The 24,288-nt window shown below is 40.2% G+C and overlaps 1 protein-coding gene across 3 annotated transcripts in view; it reads right to left on the bottom strand.

Annotated features, from left to right (window-relative positions):
- Positions 1 to 24,288, bottom strand: part of OSBPL6 (oxysterol binding protein like 6) — a 212,496-nt gene that overhangs the window by 69,551 nt on the left and 118,657 nt on the right. For all 3 annotated transcript variants that reach the window (XM_060016526.1, XM_060016524.1, XM_060016523.1), the window contains exon 2: positions 22,601 to 22,858. In XM_060016526.1, the coding sequence (XP_059872509.1) occupies positions 22,601 to 22,702 (102 nt within the window). In that variant the 5' untranslated portion in view covers positions 22,703 to 22,858. The remainder of the gene's footprint in view (positions 1 to 22,600; positions 22,859 to 24,288) is intronic.

Genomic DNA, 24,288 nt, shown 5'->3' on the forward strand with positions numbered 1-24,288 from the left:
TTAATTTTTTTTCTAATTTTTTAGTGCAAAAAATATACATTACTTTATATTTGGAAAAAATTAAGCACTTTATATGAAGGGATAAATCTGAAAGACGTTAAAGGAATAATTCAATGGAGTTAATATTTAGATATAGGCTGAAAATGTAACATTTTTCCTCTAGTTATAACATTTCATTGTTTCAATAGACAAAGTTGGATTTTATTACTTATTAAGGTCTCTTTTTAGTATCTCACTGGAAAACTATCAGATTAATGTTTGCTTTTTTCATAAAGAAAATTACACTTTGACCTGAGCCAAATTATTCTAATTTCTTTAGGTTTTCAAGCTTTTGGTTATTTCTGTTACCTTGAAAACAAGAAGTCTGATCATAAATTTTTAAAATCCTACCTGAATGCTTTTTTAAGTCATTTATTAGAAAGAGGATAACTGAAGTGAAAGATTTAGGAATTGCTCCTATTTCTCCAACTTGTGAGGAAGCAGAAGAAATAAGAACAGATATTTTGGGGCCAAATACAAAGTTGGGCAGGGAAAGCGAGAATTCCTAATCTGACAGCTGAAGTGTCCAAGGACGATTTAAGCATTAAATGGGACTCTGCTCTTTCCATTCCCAGGTTCACTTGAATTAACAGGGAAAAATGATACAAGGGACTGAGCATCGACATACTCAGCGCCAGCGCCTTTTGTGGGAGAGTCAGAAGCAAAGGCATACTACAGAGAGAAAAACAGGGAGTGTGTGTTCAGATCTTTAACAGACAACGGGACCCCTATCATTTGAATGTTGGTGCATTTAATGTTGTCTCAGAGGTCTCTGAGACTGTCCTCAATTCTTTTCTTTTTAAAAATATTTATTTTATGTATTTATTTAGCTCTGTTGGGTCCTAGTTGAGGCACACGGGAACTTTGTTGCGGCATGTGGGATCCTTCATTGTGGCTCTGGGCTCAGCAGTTGTGGCGCACAGGCTTAGCTGCCCCGTGGCATGTGGGATCTTAGTTCCCTGACCAGGGACTGAACCCTAGTCCCCTGCACTGGAAGGTGGATTCTTAACCACTGGACCACCAGGGAAGTCCCCTGTCCTCAACTCTTTTCATTCTGTTTTCTTTATTCTGCTCTGCGGCAGTTATTTCCACCATTCTATCTTCCAGCTCACTTATCCGTTCTTCTGCCTCAGTTATTCTGCTACTGATTCCTTCTAGTGTATTTTTAATTTCAGTTATTGTGTTGTTCATCACTGTTTGTTCTTTAGTTCTTCTAGGTTCTTGTTAAATGTTTCTTGTATTTTCTCCATTCTGAGATTTTGGATCATCTTTACTATTATTACTCTGAATGATGTGGTACATATATACAATGGAATATTACTCAGCCATAAAAAGGAACAAAATTGGGTCATTTGTAGAAATGGGGATGGACCTCGAGACTGTCATACAGAGTGAAGTAAGTCAGAAAGAGAAAAACAAATATCATATATTAACACATCTATGTGGAATCTAAAAAAATTGGTATAGATGATCTTATTTACAAAGCAGAAACAGAGACACAGACATAGAGAACAAACGTATGGATACCAAGGGGGAAAGGAGGGGGTGGGATGAATTGGGAGATTGGGATTGACATATATACACTATCGATACTATGTATAAAATACATAACTAATAAGAATCTACTGTATAGCACAGGGAACTCTACTCAGTGCTCTGTGGTGACCTAAATGGGAAGGAAATCCAAAAAAGACGGGATATATGTATACGTATAGCTGATTCACTTTGCTGTACAGTAGAACCTATCCTAACACAACATTGTAAAGCAATTATACTCCAATAAAAAAAAAAAAGACAATGGGAACAAATGACCTGGGACTTGCATTATTTACTTGTTCATGTTAATATTCTGTATGGGATCCTATTTAAAACATAGCAGCTGAATATGAAATTTAGATTTATTCTGAGATCATATAATTAGGAACTAAAATGAGAATTGTTGTTGAAGCAAAAATTGTATTACTTTCTAGGATGTAATCATCTCCCCTCACACCCCTTCACTTTCTTTTTTGTGTTTAAAAATGACAAAAGTAATATATGCTCATTATAAAAAATTCAAGTACAGCATAGAAATATATAAAAGAAGTCAAAGTTCCCACCCCACTGTTACTCTCCCCACCCCTCTAGCTTCTGCAGCAGTGCTTCTCAAAAGGTTGTCCATGAACCCTGGAGGTCCCCAGGGCCCTTTCAGGGCATGTGCAAGGTGAAAATTGTTTTTATAACAATACCAAGATGTTATCTGCCTTTTTTACTCTCATTCTCTCACTAACGTATAGTGGAGTTTTTCAGAGGGTACATAACATAAGGATCCTTCTCTATCTTCACACTTGCAGATGGCTAGGCAATAAAATACACATAACATTGCCTCCGGCTTCCCCCTCCCCCCAACAAATAAACATGGTAAGAAATGCAAAACTTGGAAAGAAACTTGACCTTAGCAACTATGCAGGCAAGAAATAAAGGATTAACTCAGGAACTTAGCCAGGTGAAAGAAAGTAAATCGCCTAATTTACAAATCAAGCCACAGAAACAGAAATCAATTTAGGGTATTTAAAGTGTGATAAAAAATGAGTTTTGTCTCTATATAGAGACCTGGGGATACTTAAAATGTTGCTGGGATTTTGTGGGTCAGAAGGGTTAGTGACCAAACAAACCAGGACAGCATCTGTAAAATACCTACTGCAGTACCTGTCACAAGAAACACAACATTAGTCTTTTCTCCACCTGATTTTACAAAAGTTCATATTAGGGAAGAAAAGTAAGAGGTTCATTCATTTCAAACATTTATAATATAGTACACACGTAAACTGAATGAACAATCCAAACCCCAAATTTTGTTGATTTTCCAAGGAACAGAGAATTATAAAAATGTTTCCTAAGATACAGTAAGTACATGAATATTTTTATTACCACAAATATATATATATATATATAACTGAAAAAGTAAAGCATGATTTATAAAACTACCAGCTGATACCTATTATTATAAATGTAACTAGCTTCAAAAAATAAGCTTTTTCATTTAATTTTCATAATAAGAAGCCAAAAGCTCTTACACAAACTTGTGCAGTATATTGTATATTTGTATATTATTCGAACGTATCATCTATCCAATAATAAAAAATTAATCCACTACCTTAAGAATTGGCTTCAAACTCATGGTTTTTAAATAAGAGCCAAAAGTATATCCCTGAAGTTTTGTAATTACATACACAACCACTCATTATTTTTAATGAAATATACAAGTACTTGAATGCTACTTTTTAAAATTGCAGATATGAAGAAGACAGCTTCCAAATCTGTCATACTCAGTCTTGGATTCTAGTTCAACTGGATGCTCCATGAAAGTAAGAACCAGCCCATCTTCACCTTGGTATCCCACTCCCTTTACCCCTAGCACAAGGCCCTGCATACCATAGCCAGTCAATTTCTAGAATTTTTCAGTGCTCTCTGATTAATTTGTAGAGAACAGTCCCTCAGCAATCATTAACACAAGATCAGGTATAAAACTGCCTTCTAGCTTCATCTTGGAAATATCAAAATCACAGCTCCAATAGAATAGAACTTTTGAAAACATTTTAAAATAAGGACTTTTAAAATAGGAACATCTGGTGAATTAATCACAGAGCTCTTGTTTATTAGATTTGAAGCTGTGACTGGTCAATGGAGAACACAAAAAAATATAATGTGGCAACATCTTCAGTTACAAATTAAATCTTCATAACGTTTCCTTTAATATCAAAATTTGTGCTGTACTTCTTTGGACTTTTGTTCACAAGCTGGCTATTTTCATATTCTTTCATGGTGACTTGGAAACACATGCCACGTACCTTCAAGGTGTTATACATATTATATAAGCAGGTTAACTAAAGGGTTACATAAACCTGTTAATTATTCTTTTAAAATCAAGTTTTCTTTCAAATACTAAAGTTACAACTTAATTTCCAGGTCAGTGTTTTTTCTTTAAGACTTTTTTTTTTCCCTTGAGCAGTTTTAACTCCACAACAAAACTAAGAGAAGGTACAGAGATGTTCCATATACCCTTTGCCCCCACGCATGCATAGCTCTCCGCCATTATCAACACCTCCGACCAGAGTGGTACCATTTGTGACAACTGATGAACTTAGGTTCATTCCAGATCAGTTTTTTAAGGACCTAAGAACACACAGAGAAGGTGGAAGTACTCACCCATCCTTTGTTCCCCCTGCTCAGAGAGAACTGATGCACACTTAGCTTAAAACCAGGAGTCTAGCACACATACTTCACTGCAGCTCTTTAATTTGGTAAAAGTTTGTTCCCCAGGTAGCATCCACTGATCTCAATACCTCTTCGGCAGCAAGCAGAAATCTGCCAACATGACTAAAGTCTGGTTTACCTGGTGTCAAAGATGTGGGTAAACAGACAATGAGGCATTTAACAATAGCTGAACGGTTTAGTTGCGACTCCCGCAGAGAGAAACGTGACTCTCAAAATGAAAGTCCACAGAACTGCTGAATGAGTCTCTTGGTTTGTCCAGCCTGTCGTTTACTTTAATTTCATTTTAAAGATGTAAGAGAACTGCTGGAAATATTTTAGGTTGTGGCTACCAACCTCTGTACAGTCTCACTTTTCGTACAAATTTAAGACGTAATAAGGAGAACTGGACCATTACTCTCTGAATGTTAACTCCATTGAAATTGTTCGTCTCATTATTTTATCTAAGCTATTTTTCTATTCATGAATTACATAAAATGTTTTCAAAGAAAAATATCCAAAATGATTTATAAACTTCTAAAGTATTTTCTTATTCAAGCTTCTGGCTGTTAGGCTTGTCTCTCTTCTAGTTCTACCTAATTCTGACATAGCAACACTATTTCAGTGATACTAGTAACCTTTATAGTGTTGATGATGATGACAGTGGTGAGAGTTAATATTTAGTGCTTCCTATATCCCTGTCTCTATGCTTTCCATGGATTATTTCATTCTGTCTTCATAAAAAGCCTTTAACTAATTACTATTAAATTTATTTTATGGCTGACTGAACAGAGAGAGGCACAGTAAGGTTAATGACACAGAGTCAATAAGTATTGGAGTTGGAATGGAAATCAAGATTCTCCTCTGGACTCCAAGCTTTTAAATACTGCCCTCTACTAAAGTTAAAGCTAATGTTAGACGACAAAAAATCACAGCAATTTCAAGTAGTGTTTAACCTCAAGACTAACTGAACACATCTACCACAACCTTTCATGGAAACAGAGGGGCAGAAATGAGTAAAACAAACAAACAAAAAAGGCTACAGCACTCTTAAATATGGTACAACCTTGAGGTTTGTTTCCAAGTTTCAAAAACTAAGAGCAAGCCAGCTAGCTTTTACTTCAGGAATGCAGTGTCTGACGCAGAGAAAACAACATGAGTTTTGCAGTCACACAGACAAGCATACCAACCCCCATGCTGCTATTTACCATGTGCCTTGGGCAGATCATGAACCTTTCTCAGCCTCCATGTTTTCCATCTGTAAAATGGGGATGTTAATGTCTAGCTTGGAAAACATTGCAAGTCACTGAGTTGGCACCCAGTGTATGGACAGTGCTGCCTACATGCTGGCACACAGCAGGCATTCCATAAATGGTAGCTAACAGCTCAGTTATAAATGCTGTAAGAATAAATGTTCAGGAATACTGTGCATTCTTATTTCCACAGAAAGATGTGTTCAAACACCCTGCAGGTGTACCACACCTGAGTACCCTTTTGAAAGCAAAGAATCCGTACCTGACATGGCCATTATGTTACTTGGTCAATCTAGCAACCATAGTTAGCACCACGTCATGACCAGAGCATCGGAATTTACAGAGAAAGCTGACAAAGTGAGTAGAGACAGATGCCCTAGATACCTGCCAGTGGGAAAGCAACAGCAGCGGATGGCAATGCACATTCTGCATCCCTCTGAATGTCTACAGCAAAAGTGGTGCATGGACTTGCCTGCTGCCTTCTTAATAATGTCCTTCAAGGAATTACTTTTATTATTTTTGGAATAGCATAAAATATTAAAATCACCGAAGCCAGAAGGCCATGACTGAAGAAGTAGTAATTCTACTACTTTCTCTATAGTAACAGTTATCTTACTCTCACTGAAAGACGGCAGAATTGCATTAATAATAACTCTCGGGCTTCCCTGGTGGCACAGTGGTTGGGAGTCCGCCTGCCGATGCAGGGGACATGGGTTCGTGCCCTGGTCCAGGAAGATACCACGTGCCGCGGAGCGGCTGGGCCCGTGAGCCATGGCCGCTGAGCCTGCGCGTCTGGAGCCTGTGCTCCGCAACGGGAGAGGCCACAACAGTGAGAGGCCCGCGTACTGCAAATAAATAAATAAATAAATAAATAAATAAAGCAGTTTTGTAAACTTATGGTCCTTTGGGATGATGTTTTTATAGTCCTAATGAAACACCTGAAAATGTACTCTGTAAGAGCAATGATGTCCAAACCTGGGTGAATAACAGTCTCCTGCGGAAGCTTCTATAAACAACAGATTCCCAGACCTCGTCAACAACCTACGAATGAGACCCTCTGGGGTTCACAACCTTGCTGCTAATAAACATGCTGACCCAAACCAGCCAGCTCAAGGTAATAAGATAACTTCTTTTTTTTTTTTTTTTTTTTTTGCGGTACGCGGGCCTCTCACTGCTGTGGCCTCTCCCATTGCGGAGCACAGGCTCCGGACGCGCAGGCTCAGCGGCCATGGCTCACGGGCCCAGCCGCTCCGCGGCATGCGGGATCCTCCCGGACCGGGGCACGAACCCGTGTCCCCTGCATCGGCAGGCGGACTCTCAACCACTGCGCCACCAGGGAAGCCCAAGATACCTTCTTAAGTGAGAAACTAAGGCAGGCCAAGAGAGCCAAAGTGTTCTGGCAAACATACCAGGGCAAGCAGTGAACAGATTCTTTCTCAGATAATGTTGAGTTCTAAATCACTTGTGGGTAATGAGCGTGAGTGCCAGGTGGAAAATTTCCTTCCAGTGGTCTCAATTGCAGCACATTTGACATGGACTGAACACATACTGTAAACACCAAGCAGAAGGGGCAGCAATATCCAAATGGTGGGGAGAGCAAGAAATCTGTGGGGCTGCTCATTTTGTTTCATGGAAAAGGTTAATTGCAGTTTTCAGTAAACAAATAAATGATCAGAATTTCTCATTCCAAAAGCAATACATGTAGTGAAAGTACAGAAAATGTAAAATTCAGGAATGCACAAAGAACATAAAATTCACCTTTGATACCAGTACTTCACAATAATTATTAACATTTTCGTCTATGTACCTTCTGGTCTATTGCTTCCCAGGCCAATGAGGATGTGAAAAATCACTGTTGTTGCTGAGTGAAAAAAAAAATGAGGAGGAAATGCGTAACTCAAAAATAACTGACAAATGCTGCCTTACGAAGTTCACTTAGACAAGTACAGAAGGCCTTTCCCCTAGACATTCCAGCTTGTCAAGCCCTACCACAGAGCAAATAGTGAAGTGGTCAAGAAAAGGGGTCCAGAATCAGGCTTCCAGGGAGCAAACCCTGTCTTAGCTGTTCATTAGCTGTGGCCAAGATATTTCACCACTTTATGCCAGTTTAGTTTTCTGAAAAAGGTGATGGTAGCTCAACCTTCCACAGTGAGAACTCATGAGATGTCAGCTGTTGCTGGTGTTGCTCTATTATTCATGAACTTTTCCTAATATTTAGGCTTTTCAGAACACCCAATTTACAAAATGTACCTAAGTCACAAAAGTTGGTCATAGTGTGAGTTTCTGCAAGCGGATATTATTTTCCTATCGACACTGGTCGTCAGTCCTAAAAGTTAGGTTCCTTGGGATGAGTGGAATCCCCAAAAGCCTAAATTGGAAGCAAATCAGGAATTTAAACATACCTAGCACCACGGGCTTTATTTACCAGCATCACTATGGTGAGGACACTGCACATTTTCATGTTAGGTTAGTATTTCTCCCTGAACTTAGAGCTAGGTCCCAGGGTCACCCGGCAAATCCCTGGATCCACTGAATTCTACGATTTTTCTATTTAGATACTGGCAGATTTCAAATCATATTCCTCTTCACTGATAAGACTGAAGATGATTTAATTTGGAGGTTAGGTATAAATCAAGAATGCTTGAATTCTTCTCTCCGGAAATGAGAGAATTTTTGTTTGAGGATCATTATATTTTTCACAACCCAAAGATGGAAATAGGTTTCATATTCAGAAAATAAAGATACTGTATTTCAAAGCAGTTAATTTGGTTATTTCATTTAGCAAAGCTATTTGAAGAAGATGCTTCAGAGGTTCAATTGGAAGAAAAATATTCCAAGTCAGTTCACACATATGCTGGGGATATTTTTATATCTGTTTGTCTGTTTGCCCAAGAAGAAAACTTGTTATGAAAACCCTGTACATAAAGTATAGTCACTGATGAGGAACATTTTTACTTTCTGGTTTTCTAGATACCTTCTTCACTAATAATGAACACTGCAAAAATAGCAGATGCTGCTGATATCAGAACTGGGTGGTTATATGGTGGTAAACCAGCCCATGGTTACATGAGTCTCACTGAATCACCGCTTGGGACAGCCTTCACATGTTACCAGCCTTCACATGTTACCAGTCAGGACATTAACTGAATGAGCCAAGGTTGGTTTTGTTAATTACTGTTGATTATGTATAGGAAACATTTTTAGATACCCATGTAATTGATATCTTCTATTAGGTTGGAATGATTGACCATAATACTGAATATATATTTTATTAACAACTGGCAAGAAGATTAACTACCAGCTTCTTATGACTGATTAATAATATTTTTTCCCTTAAAAAGTTCTTTATTTTATGATCTCTGAGCTCCTGTAAACTTTAAATCATTATAAGGAATAGCTGGTATTTTTTTTCTTTGATTTTTCATTAAACAAAAAGATTGAGTCACTTGAGCATTTACAATGTCTAACCCGGTAGAGCTATAACAATTCACTCTAGTAATGGATACTATCACCTGGTAATTATGTGTTCCAAATCCCAAGTTCTTAGAGGAATAGTATCTGATTTTCTGAAATGACTTGATAGTGACACAAATAAAAATAATCACTGGTTCTAAGCAGGGGCCTTACTTTAAAAAATGTAGATCCTTGGCTGATCCCAAACTACTGAAACTGTCTCTACAGGGTGGTCCCAGTCTTGTGTATTGTAAAAATTCTCTAAAATATGTAATCATAAGGGTAATTATCAAAACAAACAAACAAACAAAATCCAGTCAGCCAGCCATAAACTTAGCCAATTACATAACATTACTGTAAAATAAGTATTATGAGAGACTGGAAACAACTCTTGTTTTAAAATAGAGTTATCTCCCACCCCACCAATATTTTTAACATCTGTGCAATATTTTTAACATCTGTGCACCATCTACACAGATATCAGTCAAATCAGAACTGTAACATTCAATGAAGACTACTTCATCACTTTCTCTATGTCCCTTCTCTACGAAAACAGCCATCACACAAAAATAGATGCATTAAAATACACTTTGCTTCTGTTTGATATCACTGCCTTCATAAGCCTCAAGCCATTTATTCTACCACACAATCACTGTCAGCAGCAAGCAGGAGGGTCTGTGCTCTCCTGGTACCTTCTGCCACCTCTGGACCATCCCCTCTTCTACTCTCAAAATCCACCGTTCTTGAGAGACTCAGAATTCCCAACTATACTACTTTCTGTCCTACTAATCATCTCCCGACTGCATGATTATTCCTTCACAGCTACCAAGGCCTCTGGAACCTGGTCCACAATCTTCCTCTCCACGCCAAGTCCTCATTCATTTGTTCATTCAAATATATTCTGAGCCATATCATATGCCAGGAACTGTAGGAGGTGCTAGGGATACATTATTAACAAAAGAAAACCCTTGTTTCCAGGGAGTTTACACGGCAGTGATACGGAATAGAGGAAGAGGATACAAATAAAAACAGATAAATATGTAACGTGTCAGGTGGTGGTTAATGCTCTGAAGACAAATAAAAGCAGGTAAGTGTACAGTGAGTGATGTGGATACACAGGGGAGAGCAGGAGAAGGCTATCCAAAAAGGGTACATTTGGAGAATGATTCAAATGTGTGAGCACACATGGGGATACTTGGAAGAAAAGCGAGCTGGTCTGAGGGGGGCCAAAAATGCAAAGGCCCTGAGGTGGCACCCTGCTTGGCACATCGAAGGAAAATGCTGGGGAGAACTAACTGAAGTGGAACGTGGTAGGAGATGGGACCAGAGAGCTATATGCAGATCCAGATTATGAATAACATTGTAGACAAAGGTCAGCAATTCAAATATTTCAGGAGAGATGGGAAACCACTGGAGACCTTGGAGCAGGTGAGAGGCTTGACTTGACTTAGGTTTTTAAGGGATCACTCTAACTACTTTGTAAAAAATGACCTGTACGTTGGTCAAAGGTAGAAGCACAGAGAGCAGTTAGAAGACTATGGCCATAGTTTGGGTGAGAAATAAGGTGGCTCAGACCAGGGTGGAGGGCGAGGAGGAGGGAAGCAGAGGTCAGATTCCAAGCACATCCTGAAGGCAGAACCAACAGGATTTGCTGAGGGTCTGGAAGTGGGGTGTGAGGAAAAGAGAGGAGTCGAGGATGGCTCCTGGTAAGGGTTTTGGCCTTTACCAAATGAAAGGACAGAGTTGCTGTTTACTGAGATAAGGGGGACTGGGAAGGAGTAGATTTGAGAGTGAGATTAAGAGTTCCGTTTTGGACAGTTAAAGTTTTGTTGTTGTTGTTGCTGTTTGTTTGTTTTTATTTTTGGCCATGCTGGGTCTTCATTGCTGCGCACGGGCTTTCTCTAGTTGCAGTGAGCGGGGGGCTACTCTTCGTCGCGGTGCGCGGGCTTCTCGTTGCGGTGGCGTCTCTTGTTGTGGAGCATGGGCTCTAGGCGCATGTGCTCTAGTTGCAGCACGCAAGCTCAGCTCAGTAGTTGCGGCACGCAGGCCCTAGAGTGCGCGGGCTTCAGTAGTTGTGGCGCACGGGCTTAGTTGCTCCGCGGCATGTGGGATCTTCCTGGACCAGGGATTGAACCCATGTCCCCTGCACTGGCAGGTGGATTCTTAACCACTGCACCACAGGGAAGTCTGGATATGTTAGGCTTGAGATGCCTTTTTAACATTCAAGGGGAGATCACCCCTAGTCACCCCTAGTTTATGCAAAAGTCCTAGATGTCTAATCAACCTATTTCCTCTTTGAAAATGGGAGTATATACCTTGCAGTTTAAGAGTCACTTAAGTCACTTAAGTGGCTGACTTCCTGACACCCCGGATCAGGGTTTGTCAATTCAAATGCTTTCAAGGGCCAGGCAGGAAGCATGAAGTATTGAAATACAATAAGGAGAAGTAGAGACTGTGGCTGATGAGAAAGTAAATGCCCCATCTAAAGGGGAAGCTGCTCCTGAGCCCAGTCTAGTTGCCATTTGGAATCTGGGCCCCGTGTTCCTTTACCTTCCCATTTTGAAATAGAAAGAAGAATCTGGATTTTCAACAACCAAACCTTAGCGAAATAAAAAAGTTCCATGATCTATCAAATTCAAGAAGTGCTCAGTTAAATCAAGTTCTGACTGCAGGATTTATCGGTGTCCTTAAGTTATTAATTTAAAAAATTGCAAAAAAAGATTGTGTTCAGCATTTCTCCAATCTACTTGACAGCAGACCCTCTTTTCAGGCAGCATCTCAAGGGACAAGCGTTCCTTGGCACATACTTTGGGAAATGCTGGTTCATGCAAAAGTCCTAGATGTCTAATCAACCTATTTCCTCTTTGAAAATTGTAGGTAGTATATACCTTGCAGTTTAAGAGTCATAGTTGATCACACACACACACACACACACCACACACAGCCAATTTTGTTAGATATTCTAACATCTAATACCAGACTTGAATAAAGTGTGAATGGAGCAATTACTAAAGTCTTCCAACTTGTTAAATACTAAGTGGGACCTTGACCTCTCCTTGGTGAAAAAACAGTGAAATCACAGGGGCACCGAATCACTTCATTTCCCATCTCCCCTCCCTCCTTCACGTGTCGGGCTACATAATTTAGTGACAGGAAGGGCTGCCAATTACTACTATGCACTTGACAGATGTTCTTTGTTTTACTTATCTATGAGGAAGGAAGAAGGGAGAGGACAAATAAACCTGGAATGTAAAATCTGTAATAAAAAGACAAGACTAATATTGTTGCAGGTCTTTAAAAATAACCTCTAGGATACATTAAAATATCGAAGGGGCAAGGCTTGTCTCTGAAGAATTAAGAGTGCGTCGTCTGTTTAAAAGAGCTCACAATACAGTTGAGGAGATCAGTACATAACAAGATAATGAATGTCAAATATTGTCAAGAAGTTCTATAAAGTTTGAGAAGGGAAAGTTCAACTTTCCCTGGCCGCTTGAGCGGCCAGTTGAGAGTGTCACATGAGCTGGTCTTTGAAGCATAGGGAGGTATCAGGTTGAGAGGAGGGTGGTGGGAATTCAGTGCAGGAAAGACAAGGGCAGAGATGGAGATAAGGCAGTTTTGGGAACCATTAAGCAGACAAGACCGTACAGGTTGGGAGGAAAATGGGACACTGAGGCTGGATCCGATCCTGGTGGTCTCTGGATACTAGGTAAAGAAATCTGGCCTTAATCATGTAGGTAACTGAAAGTCTTTCAAGGATTTTTTTTTCTTTGCGGTACGCGGGCCTCTCACTGTTGTGGCCTCTCCCGTTGCGGAGCACAGGCTCCGGACGCACAGGCTCAGCAGCCATGGCTCACGGGCCCAGCCGCTCCGCGGCATGTAGGATCCTCCCGGACCAGGGCACGAACCCGTGGCCCCTGCATCGGCAGGCGGACACTCAACCACTGCGCCACCAGGGAAGCCCTCTTTGAAGGATTTTGAGCGTGAATCTGCCAGATTCAGGAAATTCGATCTCAGGAGGCCATAAGGAGCCAGTGAGGCAAGAGCACCCTGCAGGATCCCAGGTTGAGGTGATGAGAGTCTGGTCTGGGGAGCCGACAGTGGGACTAGAAAGAAATTACGATATTATGAAGGAGGAAATAATCAATAGGACTTGTTAACCTATTGAGTGTGGGAGAGGCAAAGAAGAAAGGAATGGCTTTGACCCTGGGTCCATGAGAGAATGATGACCCTCATAGCAAACTGGTTTAAGCATACCGATTTAAGGTGAAAATGATACAACTAAGGAGAGATGCCCAATCAAGTAATCAGTGATCTAGGACTAGAACGTGGGAAGGACAGGCAAGATAGGTGCAGTAAGGTACCACTGTACGGTATATGCTGTGTGCTAGACCCTTTACCAATATGATCAACTTAGGAGAGAAATAGGGATGGACTTTGCAATTTGGCACCATCTACACAGATATCAGTCAAATCAGAACTGTAACATTCAATGAAGACTACTTCATCACTTTCTCTATGTCCCTTCTCTACGAAAACAGCCATCACACAAAAATAGATGCATTAAAATACACTACATCATATTATATCCCAAGATCACTCAGAGTTTCTGATTTCCGTAAGTTAATACTGGATTTTAAGAAGTGATGAGACAGGGAGAGAAAAGAACTGTAATTGTTCTTTATTCTTCTCTCCCTTGAGGGGGATTAACAGACACAAAAGAGGAGGCAGGAAGGAACCAGAGGAGAAAGTATTTGGGAGAGTTTCCACCTGCTGAGATAAACAAGAATGAAAGTAAACTCTTTCCTTAAAGAATAATAACCATTTGAACAGTGTCTCTTACTTTTCCAGAATTCATTATCAATTTGCAGACGTGCTCCTTTATTCCCATAATAAAACTTTCCATCCACAAGCCAGCCAGGAGTCACCCATTCCACCTTTACATGTCCTCTGGCAGACCAGGATCTCAGTTCCTCCCTGTTGTTTAGCACGCTCACCCCAGAGCTCAGATGCAACAGCAGCTCAACAGTGCGTGACAGATGTTTCTGCAGCAGTCAGCAGTCTTTTCCATTTGCTATAATTCTCCAGGGTGAATGGGGTCCATCCCTTCCTTCCCTCAGCAGCCAGAAAGGCCATGCTGCTTAAAATGTCTCTCAATTTAAATGCCCAGGGCAAGGGAAAAATGAAGAAGCCATAACGAGAAAGGACAGAGAGCCAAGTGAAGGGTAGATTAAAACTGCAAACTTAGAAAGCATCTCAGCATGCAGTAGGAATTTAACATAAATGTGTTTTCATTCATGGTACTCTTAATTTTTTTAAACTCTAAAAATGTAATGCAATAAACATTATAGCTGTGTGTAATCACAGATTTAGTTAACGGTGTAACTGCTTCTAATGAACAGAATGTAGATATCCTCTTTGATTTCTATAACAAAAACACCAATGTCAAAAATTCCCAAGGATAGAAATATCTGCTTTAGAATCTGTGAAAGATATACACACAAGGAAACCCTGATTCTTACAGATTCCCCTGCAATCTCTTGCTAGAAATAGGAGAGGGAGTTCTGAAAGGGTTTGTAGACTGAGGGTTCCTTAAGGAACACCCCCAGAAATGCATTCCCACCATCTAAAAGAATGAATTCTCACGTGGAACTGGCTGTCTCAAGACCCAAGTCTGTACTATGGAATATCAGATAACTGATGTGTGTACTTCTAGAAACTAGGCAATATACTTTCAACATATAAAATGGGGGGAAAGAGAGGGGGACCTTCAAGATGGTGGAGGAGTAAGATGTGGAGATCACCTTCCTCCCCACAAGTACATCAAAAATACATCTACATGTGGAACAACTCCTACAGAACACCTACTGAACGCTGGCAGGAGACCTCAGACTTCCCAAAAGGCAAGAAACTCCCCACGTACCTGGGTAGGGCAAAAGAAAAAACAGAGACAAAAGAATAGGGACGGGACCTGCACCAGTGGGAGGGAGCTGAGAAGGAGGAAGTTTCTGCACGCTAGGAAGCCCCCTCACTGGCGGAGACCAGGGGTAGGTGGGGGGAAGCTTCGGAGCCACGGAGGAGAGCACAGCAACAGGGGTGCAGAGGGCAAAGTGGAGAGATTCCCGCACAGAGGATCGGTGCCGACCAGCACTCATCAGCCTAAGAGGCTTGTCTGCTCACCCGCCGGGGCAGGTGGGGGCTGGGATCTGAGGCTCAGGCTCCAGAGGTTGGATCCCAGGGAGAGGACTGGGGTTGGCTGTGTGAATACAGCCTGAAGGGGGCTAGTGCACCACAGCTAGCCAGGAGGGAGTCCGGGAAAAATTCTGGACCTGCCTAAGAGACAAAAGGCCATTGTTTCAGGGTGCACGAGGAGAGGGGATTTCTTCCCTGTTTGCCCACAGAAGGCAGAGTGCCGCCTAAACGAGCTCCAGAGATGGGCGCAAGCTACGGCTATCAGCTCGGACACCAGAGACGGGCATGGGACACTAACGCTGCTGCTACAACCACCAAGAAGCCTGTGTGCAAGCACAGGTCACTGTCCACACCTCCCCTCCCGGGAGCCTGTGTAGCCCACCACTGCCAGGGCCCTGTGATCCAGGGACAACTTCCCCAGTAGAACACGTGGCGCAGCTCAGGCTGTTGCAACATTATGCTGGCCTCTGCCGCTGCAGGCTTGCCCCGCATTCCGTATCCCTCCTTTCCACCGGCCTGAGTGAGTCAGAGCCCCTAATCAACTGCTCCTTTAACCCCGTCCTGTCTGAGCGGGAACAGACGCCCTCAGGCGACCTACACGCAGAGGCGGGGCCACATCCAAAGCTGAACCCCAGGAGCTGTGCGAACAAAGCAGAGAAAGGGAAATCTCCCCCAGCAGCCTCAGGAGCAGCAGATTAAATCTCCACAGTCAACTTGATGTACCTACATTTGTGGAATATCTGACAGAGAACAAATCATCCCAAAATTGAGGCGGTGGACTTTGGGAGCAACTGTAGACATGGGGTTTGCTATCTGTGACTGAGTTTTTTCTGACTTTTACGTTTATCTTAGTATAGTTTTTACACTTATCATTAGTGGATTTGTTTATTGGTTTGGTTGCTCTCTTCTTTTTTAAAATTATTTTTCAATTTTTTTATTTTAATAATTTAATTTTTTAATTTTTATTTCTTTTTCTTTTTTTTCTCCCTTTTCTTCTGAGCTGTGTGGCTGACAGGGTCTTGATGCTCCGGTCTGGTGTCAAGCCTGAGCCTCTGAGGTGGGAAAGCCGAGTTCAGAATATTGGACCAACAGAGACCTCCCGGCCCCACGTAATGTCAATCGGCAAGAGCTCTCCCACAGATCTCCGTCTCAGCGCTAAGACCCAGCTCCACCCAACGGCCAGCAAGCTCCAGTAATGGACGCCCCATGCCAAACAACTAGCAAGACAGGAATACAACCCCACCCATTAGCAGAGAGGCTGCCTAAAATCATACTAAGTTCACAGACACCCCAAAACACACCACCGGACGTGGCCCTGCACACCATAAAGACAAGATCCAGCCCCACACACCAGAACACAGGCACCAGTCCCCTCCACTAGGAAGCCTACACAAGCCACTGAACCAACCTCACCCACTGAGGATGGACACCAAAAACAACAGGAACTACGAAACTGCAGCCTGCGAAAAGAAGACCCCAAACACAGTAAGCTAAACAAAATGAGAAATATGCAGCAGATGAAGGAGCAAGGTAAAAACCCAACAGAACCAAACAAATGAAGAGGAAATAGGCAGTCTACCTGACAAAGAATTCACAGTAATGATAGTAAAGATGATCCAAAACCTTGGAAATAGAATGGAGAAAATACGAGAAACATTTAACAGGGACCTAGAAGGACTAAAGAGCAAACAAACTATGAAGAACACCACAATAAATGAAATTAATAATTCTCTAGAAGGAATCAATAGCAGAATAACTGAGGCAGAAGAACGGATAAGTGACCTGGAAGATAAAATAGTGGAAATAACTACCGCAGAGCAGAATAAAGAAAAATGAATGAAAAGAATTGGGACAGTCTCAGAGAACTCTGGGACAACATTAAATGGACCAACATTAGAATTATAGGGGTCCCAGAAGAAGAGGAGAAACAGAAAGGGACCGAGAAAATATTTGAAGAGATTATAGTTGAAAACTTCCCTAATATGGGAAAGGAAATAGTCAATCAAGTCCAGGAAGCACAGAGAGTCCCATACAGGATAAATCCAAGGAGAAACATGCCAAGACACATACTAATCAAACTATCAAAAGTTAAATACAAAGACAAAATATTAAAAGCAGCAAAGGAAAAGCAACAAATAACATACAAGGGAATCCCCATAAGGTTAACAGCTGATCTTTCAGCAGAAACTCTGCAAGCCAGAAGGGACTGGCAGGACATATTGAAAGTGATGAAAGGGAAAAACCTACAACCAAGATTACTCTACCCAGCAAGGATCTCATTCAGATTCGACAGAGAAATTAAAACCTTTACAGACAATCAAAAACTAAGAGAATTCAGCACCACCAAACCAGCTTTACAACAAATGCTAAAGGAACTTCTCTAGGCAGGAAACTCAAGAGAAGGAAAAGACCTACAAAAAAACCCCCAAAACAATTAAGAAAATGGTAACAGGAACATACATATTGATAATCACCTTAAATGTAGATGGATTAAATGCTCCAACCAAAAGACACAGGCTGGTTGAATGGATACAAAAACAATACCCGGACATAAGCTGTCTACAAGAGACCCAATTCAGACCTAGGGACACATACAGACTGAAAGTGAGGGTATGGAAAAAGATATTCCATCCAAATGGAAATCAAAAGAAAACTGGAGTAGCAATTCTCATATCAGACAAAATAGACTTTAAAATAAAGACTATTAGAAGAGACAAAGAAGGACACTGCATAATGATCAAGGGATCGATCCAAGAAGAAGATATAACAATTATAAATACTTATGCACCCAACATGGGAGCACCTCAATATATAAGGCAAATGCTACAGCCATAAAAGGGGAAATCGACAGTAACACAATCATAGTAGGGGACTTTAACACCCCACTTTCACCAATGGACAGATCATCCAAAATGAAAAGAAGGAAACACAAGCTTTAAATGACACATTAAACAAGATGGACTTAATTGATATTTATAGGACATTCCATCCGAAAACAACAGAAAACACTTTCTTCTCAAGTGCTTATGGAACATTCTCCACGATAGATCATATCTTGGGTCACAAATCAAGCCTTGGTAAATTTAAGAAAACTGAAATCGTATCAAGCATCTTTTCTGATCACACGCTATGAAACTAGATATCAATTACAGGAAGAAAACTGTAAAAAATACAAAGACATGGAAGCTAAACAATATGCTACTAAATAACCAAGAGATAACTGAAGAAATCCAAGAGGAAATCAAAAAATACCTACACACAAATGACAATGAAAACACAATGGCCCAAAACCTATGGGCTGCAGCAAAAGCAGTTCTAAGAGGGAAGTTTATAGCAATAAAATCCTACCTCAAGAAACAAGAAACATCTCAAATAAACAACCTAACCTTACACCTAAGGCAATTAGAGAAAGAAGAAGAAAAAAACCCCAGAGTTAGCAGAAGGAAAGAAATCATAAAGATCAGATCAGAAATAAATGAAAAAGAAAGGAAACAATAGCAAAGATCAATAAAAGTAAAAGCTGGTTCTTTGAGAAGATAAACAAAATTGATAAACCATTAGCCAGACTCATCAAGAAAACAAGGGAGAGGACTCAAATCAATAAAATTAGAAATGAAAAAGGAGAAGTTACAACTGACACTGCAGAAAAACAAAAGATCATGAGAGATTACTACAAGCAACTCTACGCCAATAAAATGGACAACCTGGAAGAAATGGACAAATTCTTAGAAGATCACAACCTTTTGACACTGAACCAGGAAGAAATAGAAAATATAAACAGACCAATCACAAGCACTGAAATTGAAACTGTGATTAAAAATCTTCCAACAAACAAAAGCCCAGGACCAGAGAGCTTCACAGGTGAATTCTATCAAATATTTAAAGAAGAGCTAACACCCATCCTTCTCAAACTCTTCCAAAATATAGCAGAGGGAGGAACACTCCCAAATTCATTCTACAAGGCCACCATCACCCTGATACCAAAACCAGACAAAGATGTCACAAAGAAAGAAAACTACAGGCCAATATCACTGATGAACATAGATGCAAAACTCCTCAACAAAATACCAGCAAACAGAATCCAACAGCACATTAAAAGGACCATACACCATGATCAAGTGGGGTTTATCCCAGGAATGCAAGGATACGCAAATCAATCAATGTGATACACCATATTAACAAACTGAAGGATAAAAACCATACGATAATCTCAACAGACGCAGAAAAAGCTTTTGAGAAAATTCAACACCCATTTACGATAAAAACTCTCCAGAAAGTAGGCATAGAGGGAACCTAAGTCAACATAATAAAGGCCCTATATGACAAACGCACAGCCAACATCATTTTCAATGGTGAAAATCTGAAACCATTTCCTCTAAGATCAGGAACAAGACAAGGTTGCCCACTCTCACCGCTATCATTCAACATAGTTTTGGAAGTTTTAGCCACAGTAATCAGAGAAGAAAAAGAAATAAAAGGAATACAAATCAGAAAAGAAGTAAAACTGTCATTGTTTGCAGATGACATGATACTATACACAGAAAATCCTAAAGATACCAGCAGAAAACTACTAGAGCTAATCAATGAATCTGGTAAAGTAGCAGGATACAACTTTAATGCACAGAAATCTCTTACATTCCTATATACTAATGGTGAAAAATGTGAAAGAGAAATTAAGGAAACACTCCCATTTACCACTGCAACAAAAAGAATAAAATACCTAGGAATAAACCTGCCTAAGGAGACAAAAGACCTCTATGCAGAAAACTATAAGACACTGATGAAAGAAATTAAAGATGATACAAACTGATGGAGAGATATACCATGTTCTTGGATTGGAAGAATCAACATTGTGAAAATGACTATACTATCCAAAGCAATCTACAGATTCAATGCAATCCGTGTGTAACTACCAATGGCATTTTTCACAGAATTAGAACAAAAAATTTCACAATTTGTATGGAAACACAGAAGACCCCAAAAAGCCAAAGCATCTTGAGAAAGAAAAACAGAGCTGGAGGAATCAGGCTTCCTGACTTCCAACTATACTACAAAGCTACTGTAATCAAGACAGTATGGTATGGGCACAAAAACAGAAATATAGATCAATGGAACAGGAGAGAAAGCCCAGAGATAAACCCACACACATATGGTCACTCTATGTTTGATAAAGGAGGCAAGAATATAAAATGGAGAAAAGACAGCCTCTTCAATAAGTGGTGCTGTGAAAACTGGACAGCTACATTGAAAAGAATGAAATTAGAACACTCCCTAACACCATACACACAAACTCAAAGTGGATTAAAGACCTAAATGTAAGACCAGGCACTATAAAACTCTTAGAGGAAAACACAGGCAGAACAGTCTATTACATAAATCACAGCAAGATCCTTTTTGACCCACCTCCTAGAGAAATGGAAATAAGCCCAAAAATAAACAAATGGGACCTAATAAAACTTAGAAGTTTAGCACAGGAAAGGAAACCATAAACAAGACAAAAAGACAACCCTTAGAATGGGAGAAAATATTTGCAAATGAAGCAACTGACAAAGGATTAACCTGTAAAATATAAAAGCAGCTCATGCAGCTCAATATCAAAAAAAACAAACAAACCAATCCAAAAATGGGCAGAAGACCTAAACAGACATTTCTCCAAAGAAGATATACAGATTGCCAGCAAACACATGAAAGGATGCTCAAAATTACTAATCATTAGGGAAATGCAAAATGCAAATCAAAAGTACAAGGTGTCACCTCACACTGGTCAGAATGGCCATCATCAAAAAATCTACAAACAATAAATGCTGGAGAGGGTGTGGAGAAAAGGGAAACCTCTTGCACTGTTGGTGGGAATGTAAATTGATACAGCCACTATGGAGAACAGTATAGAGGTTCCTTAAAAAACTAAAAATAGAACTACCATATGACCCAGGAATCCCACTACTGGGCATATACCCCGAGATAACAATAATTCAAAAAGAGACATGTACCACAATGTTCACTGCAGCACTATTTACAATAGCCAGGACATGGAAGCAACATAAGTGTCCATTGACAGATGAATGGATAAAGAAGATGTGGCACATATATACAATGGAATATTACTCAGCTATAAAAAGAAACAAAATTGAGTTATTTGTAGTGAGGTGGATGGACCTGGAGTCTATCATACAGAGTGAAGTAAGTCAGGAAGAGAGAAACAAATACTGGATGCTAACACATATGTGGAATCAAAAAAAAAAAAAAAAGGTTCTGATGAACCTAGGGGCAGGACAGGAATAAAGATGCAGATGTAGAGAATGGAGTTGAGGAAATGGGGAGGGGGAAGGGTAAGGTAAGCTGGGATGAAGTGAGAGAGTAGCATGGACATATCTACACTACCAAATGTAAAATAGATAGCTAGTGGGAAGCAGCTGCATAGCACAGGGAGATTAGCTCGGTGCTTTGTGACCACCTAGAGGGGTGGGATAGGGAGGGTGGGAGGGAGATGCAAGAGGGAGGGGATGTGGGGATATATGTATATATATAACTGACTCACTTTGTTGTACAGCAGAAACTAACACACCATTGTAAAGCAATTATACTCCAATAAAGATGTTAAAAAATAAATAAAATAAAATAAAATGGGGGGGAAAACTCTTCAAGAATGTTCACTAATTAAATGTCCCCCAAAAGGAAAGTTTTCATGAAAAGTTAACCTCTGCTTATTGTGCATTTCCAGTTACACAAGAAATTCTTCTCAATATTACAATAGCAAATGATAATATTCAGACAAGTGCTGACCAAAACAATCACCTGTTTTGACAATGAAGAGAATTCACATGCCTAATCCCCATACAACCTTGCCTGTAGAATAGGCACTGAAGTAGTAATAAAGTAACTGTGTAAACAAAAATAATTTACAGAATGGGCTCAATGGGATAATTAAGCACCAATAATTTATTTCCTCTATTGATTTTAATTCTCTTAATTCCCTGATTCTACAATTTTATTTGTAACCTGATTCCTGAATCTGACTGTTACCAGATTCCATGAAACTCCAAACAGAAGTTAGGGCTTGGCAGACCAGTGAGAGACTTGGAGGAAAACTGTTCAGATCCCTTTCCACCTCCATGAATGAGGAAGGAAGAACAGAACATTCATGTTCCAGAAGCTGCCTCTTGCCTCCAGGTACAGATGTGAGGAGAACACTGCAGGGCTTCACTTTGCTACCCTTCCTGTAGTTTGTACTCTGAAAAAGGATTCTAAATCACAGAAAAGCTAGAGCAGGATCTTCACGACATCATCAGGTAGATCTACAGAAAACAGAGAGTTTTCCTGTGGAATAAAAATCTTCGCAGCAAAAATTTCAGACTTAATTAGCAATCCCATCATATCCTAATGGTACTATAGTTGCATAAAATAACAAAATGCACTTTACACTGTTATCTTACCTGCCTACTGTCCCTTTGAGAGGATGCCGAAGAGGAGGCACTTCTATGGGTGGGGGTGGATGTTCTATGAGCAGGGGATATGCCCTTCTCATCTGAACTCATAGCTGCAGTTTGAATCTAGTTGTATGCACTGAAGACCATCCCAATCGTGTCTCCAATTCACAGACAAAGAAGCAGATGATTTTTCAGCTTTAGTCCATTTCATGAATCAGGTTTGACTAGAAAAGATGAGGCAAATACTGAGGGTGTCCAAAACACCTAAAAGCAAAATGAACAAACAATAAAACCTCATGTGAATGATTTAAAAATCCTTAAATTAAAAATCATTTTTTCTAGGCAACAGTACTAAAAGGTGAGAGGGAGAACTCTGACACATTACAAAATACTATTTCTTCTTCTAGATTTTAAGGTAGAGGATAAAAGCATTAGTATGTAACAAAAGTTTGTCAACATGGAAAACAGGAAGAAACCACACGTTAAAGTGATATTCTTCCCTTGTATTGTTGTTTTAAAGCAGATTACAATACTATGTTCTGGACCCTCATGCCAAAGTATATCAGTTTCTTCCCTTGAAATTTAATTTGCCCTGCTCAGTGGATTATAATAAGAGCTCCATCCATGTTTGTCATCAGTTTAGTTCAGTCATGTCATGCATGTGATGGTTAAATCTGACAAAAAGCAGTCAGTGACAAAAGGCAAAAGAGCTGATGTACTTTATGCATCATATGATCCAGCATTTGGGAAGGATCAAGGAATACACATATGTACTGTTATCTGTACTTCAAGACCACAGCATACCTACATATGACTCGCAGCAACCAGCAGGCTCACAAGTATCTACAGACTGACAGGCATGTCCCGGGACTGGGGTAATGATGGAGTTGCTTCACTTATCCACAGCCAAGAACCATTTCATTTTTCATTTGGATTTATATAAGGAAAGTCTGCATTGTAACTAATAGAGCTAAAAACTTGTCCCCAAGAGAAGCATTGTTCAATTGGCAACACAGGTTGCTAGAAAAAAATTTTTTTTAAAGGTAAGCATGATAGTGTAAGCATGATAGTTTTTTTAAAGGTAAGCATGATAGATGAAAAGCTTACACAACAAACAATCTGTGTCCCAAAGCACTGACAACTAAAGTGAACTTGTCCTCTTCTAAGAAGGTGGAAGGCTAAGTTCCAGGCCCAATCTTAATCATAATACCTTGAAGGAAGCATAGAACCCTTGGGTAAGTACTTTAGCACAAATTAGAAAAGAAAGCTGCTGGTGATGAAGAGAAATCAATCTTTAGGCCAAAGAAAAGTGAGACCTAAACTTTTCAGTCCAGAGGGAGAGACAGTCAATGAAAAAAATCAAAAAGGATGAAGATGCATGGAGTATTAGGAGGACACACAGCGAGGGCAACTCACTAGGTCTGGAGGTCAGAGGTATCACTGTGCAAGTGGGCTTGAGCTGAGATCTGAAGGATACGAAAGAGTTAACCAGGTGTCTGGTTGTCCAGCTGGGTGTGATCAATGAATTCACGCTGGTCAATATGATCAGAGCACACAGAGACAGTGCCATGATGGTCAAAGAAAGGCACAGGTCAATTCCTGCAGGGACTTGTAGTCCATGTTCAGCATTTTGATTTTTATCATGAGCATAGGAGGCCATACAGAGGTGAGGTATAACCAGATTTGTGTGTTTA

The sequence above is a fragment of the Delphinus delphis genome, chromosome 7, assembly GCF_949987515.2.
Source record: "Delphinus delphis chromosome 7, mDelDel1.2, whole genome shotgun sequence".
Lineage (NCBI taxonomy): Eukaryota > Metazoa > Chordata > Mammalia > Artiodactyla > Delphinidae > Delphinus > Delphinus delphis.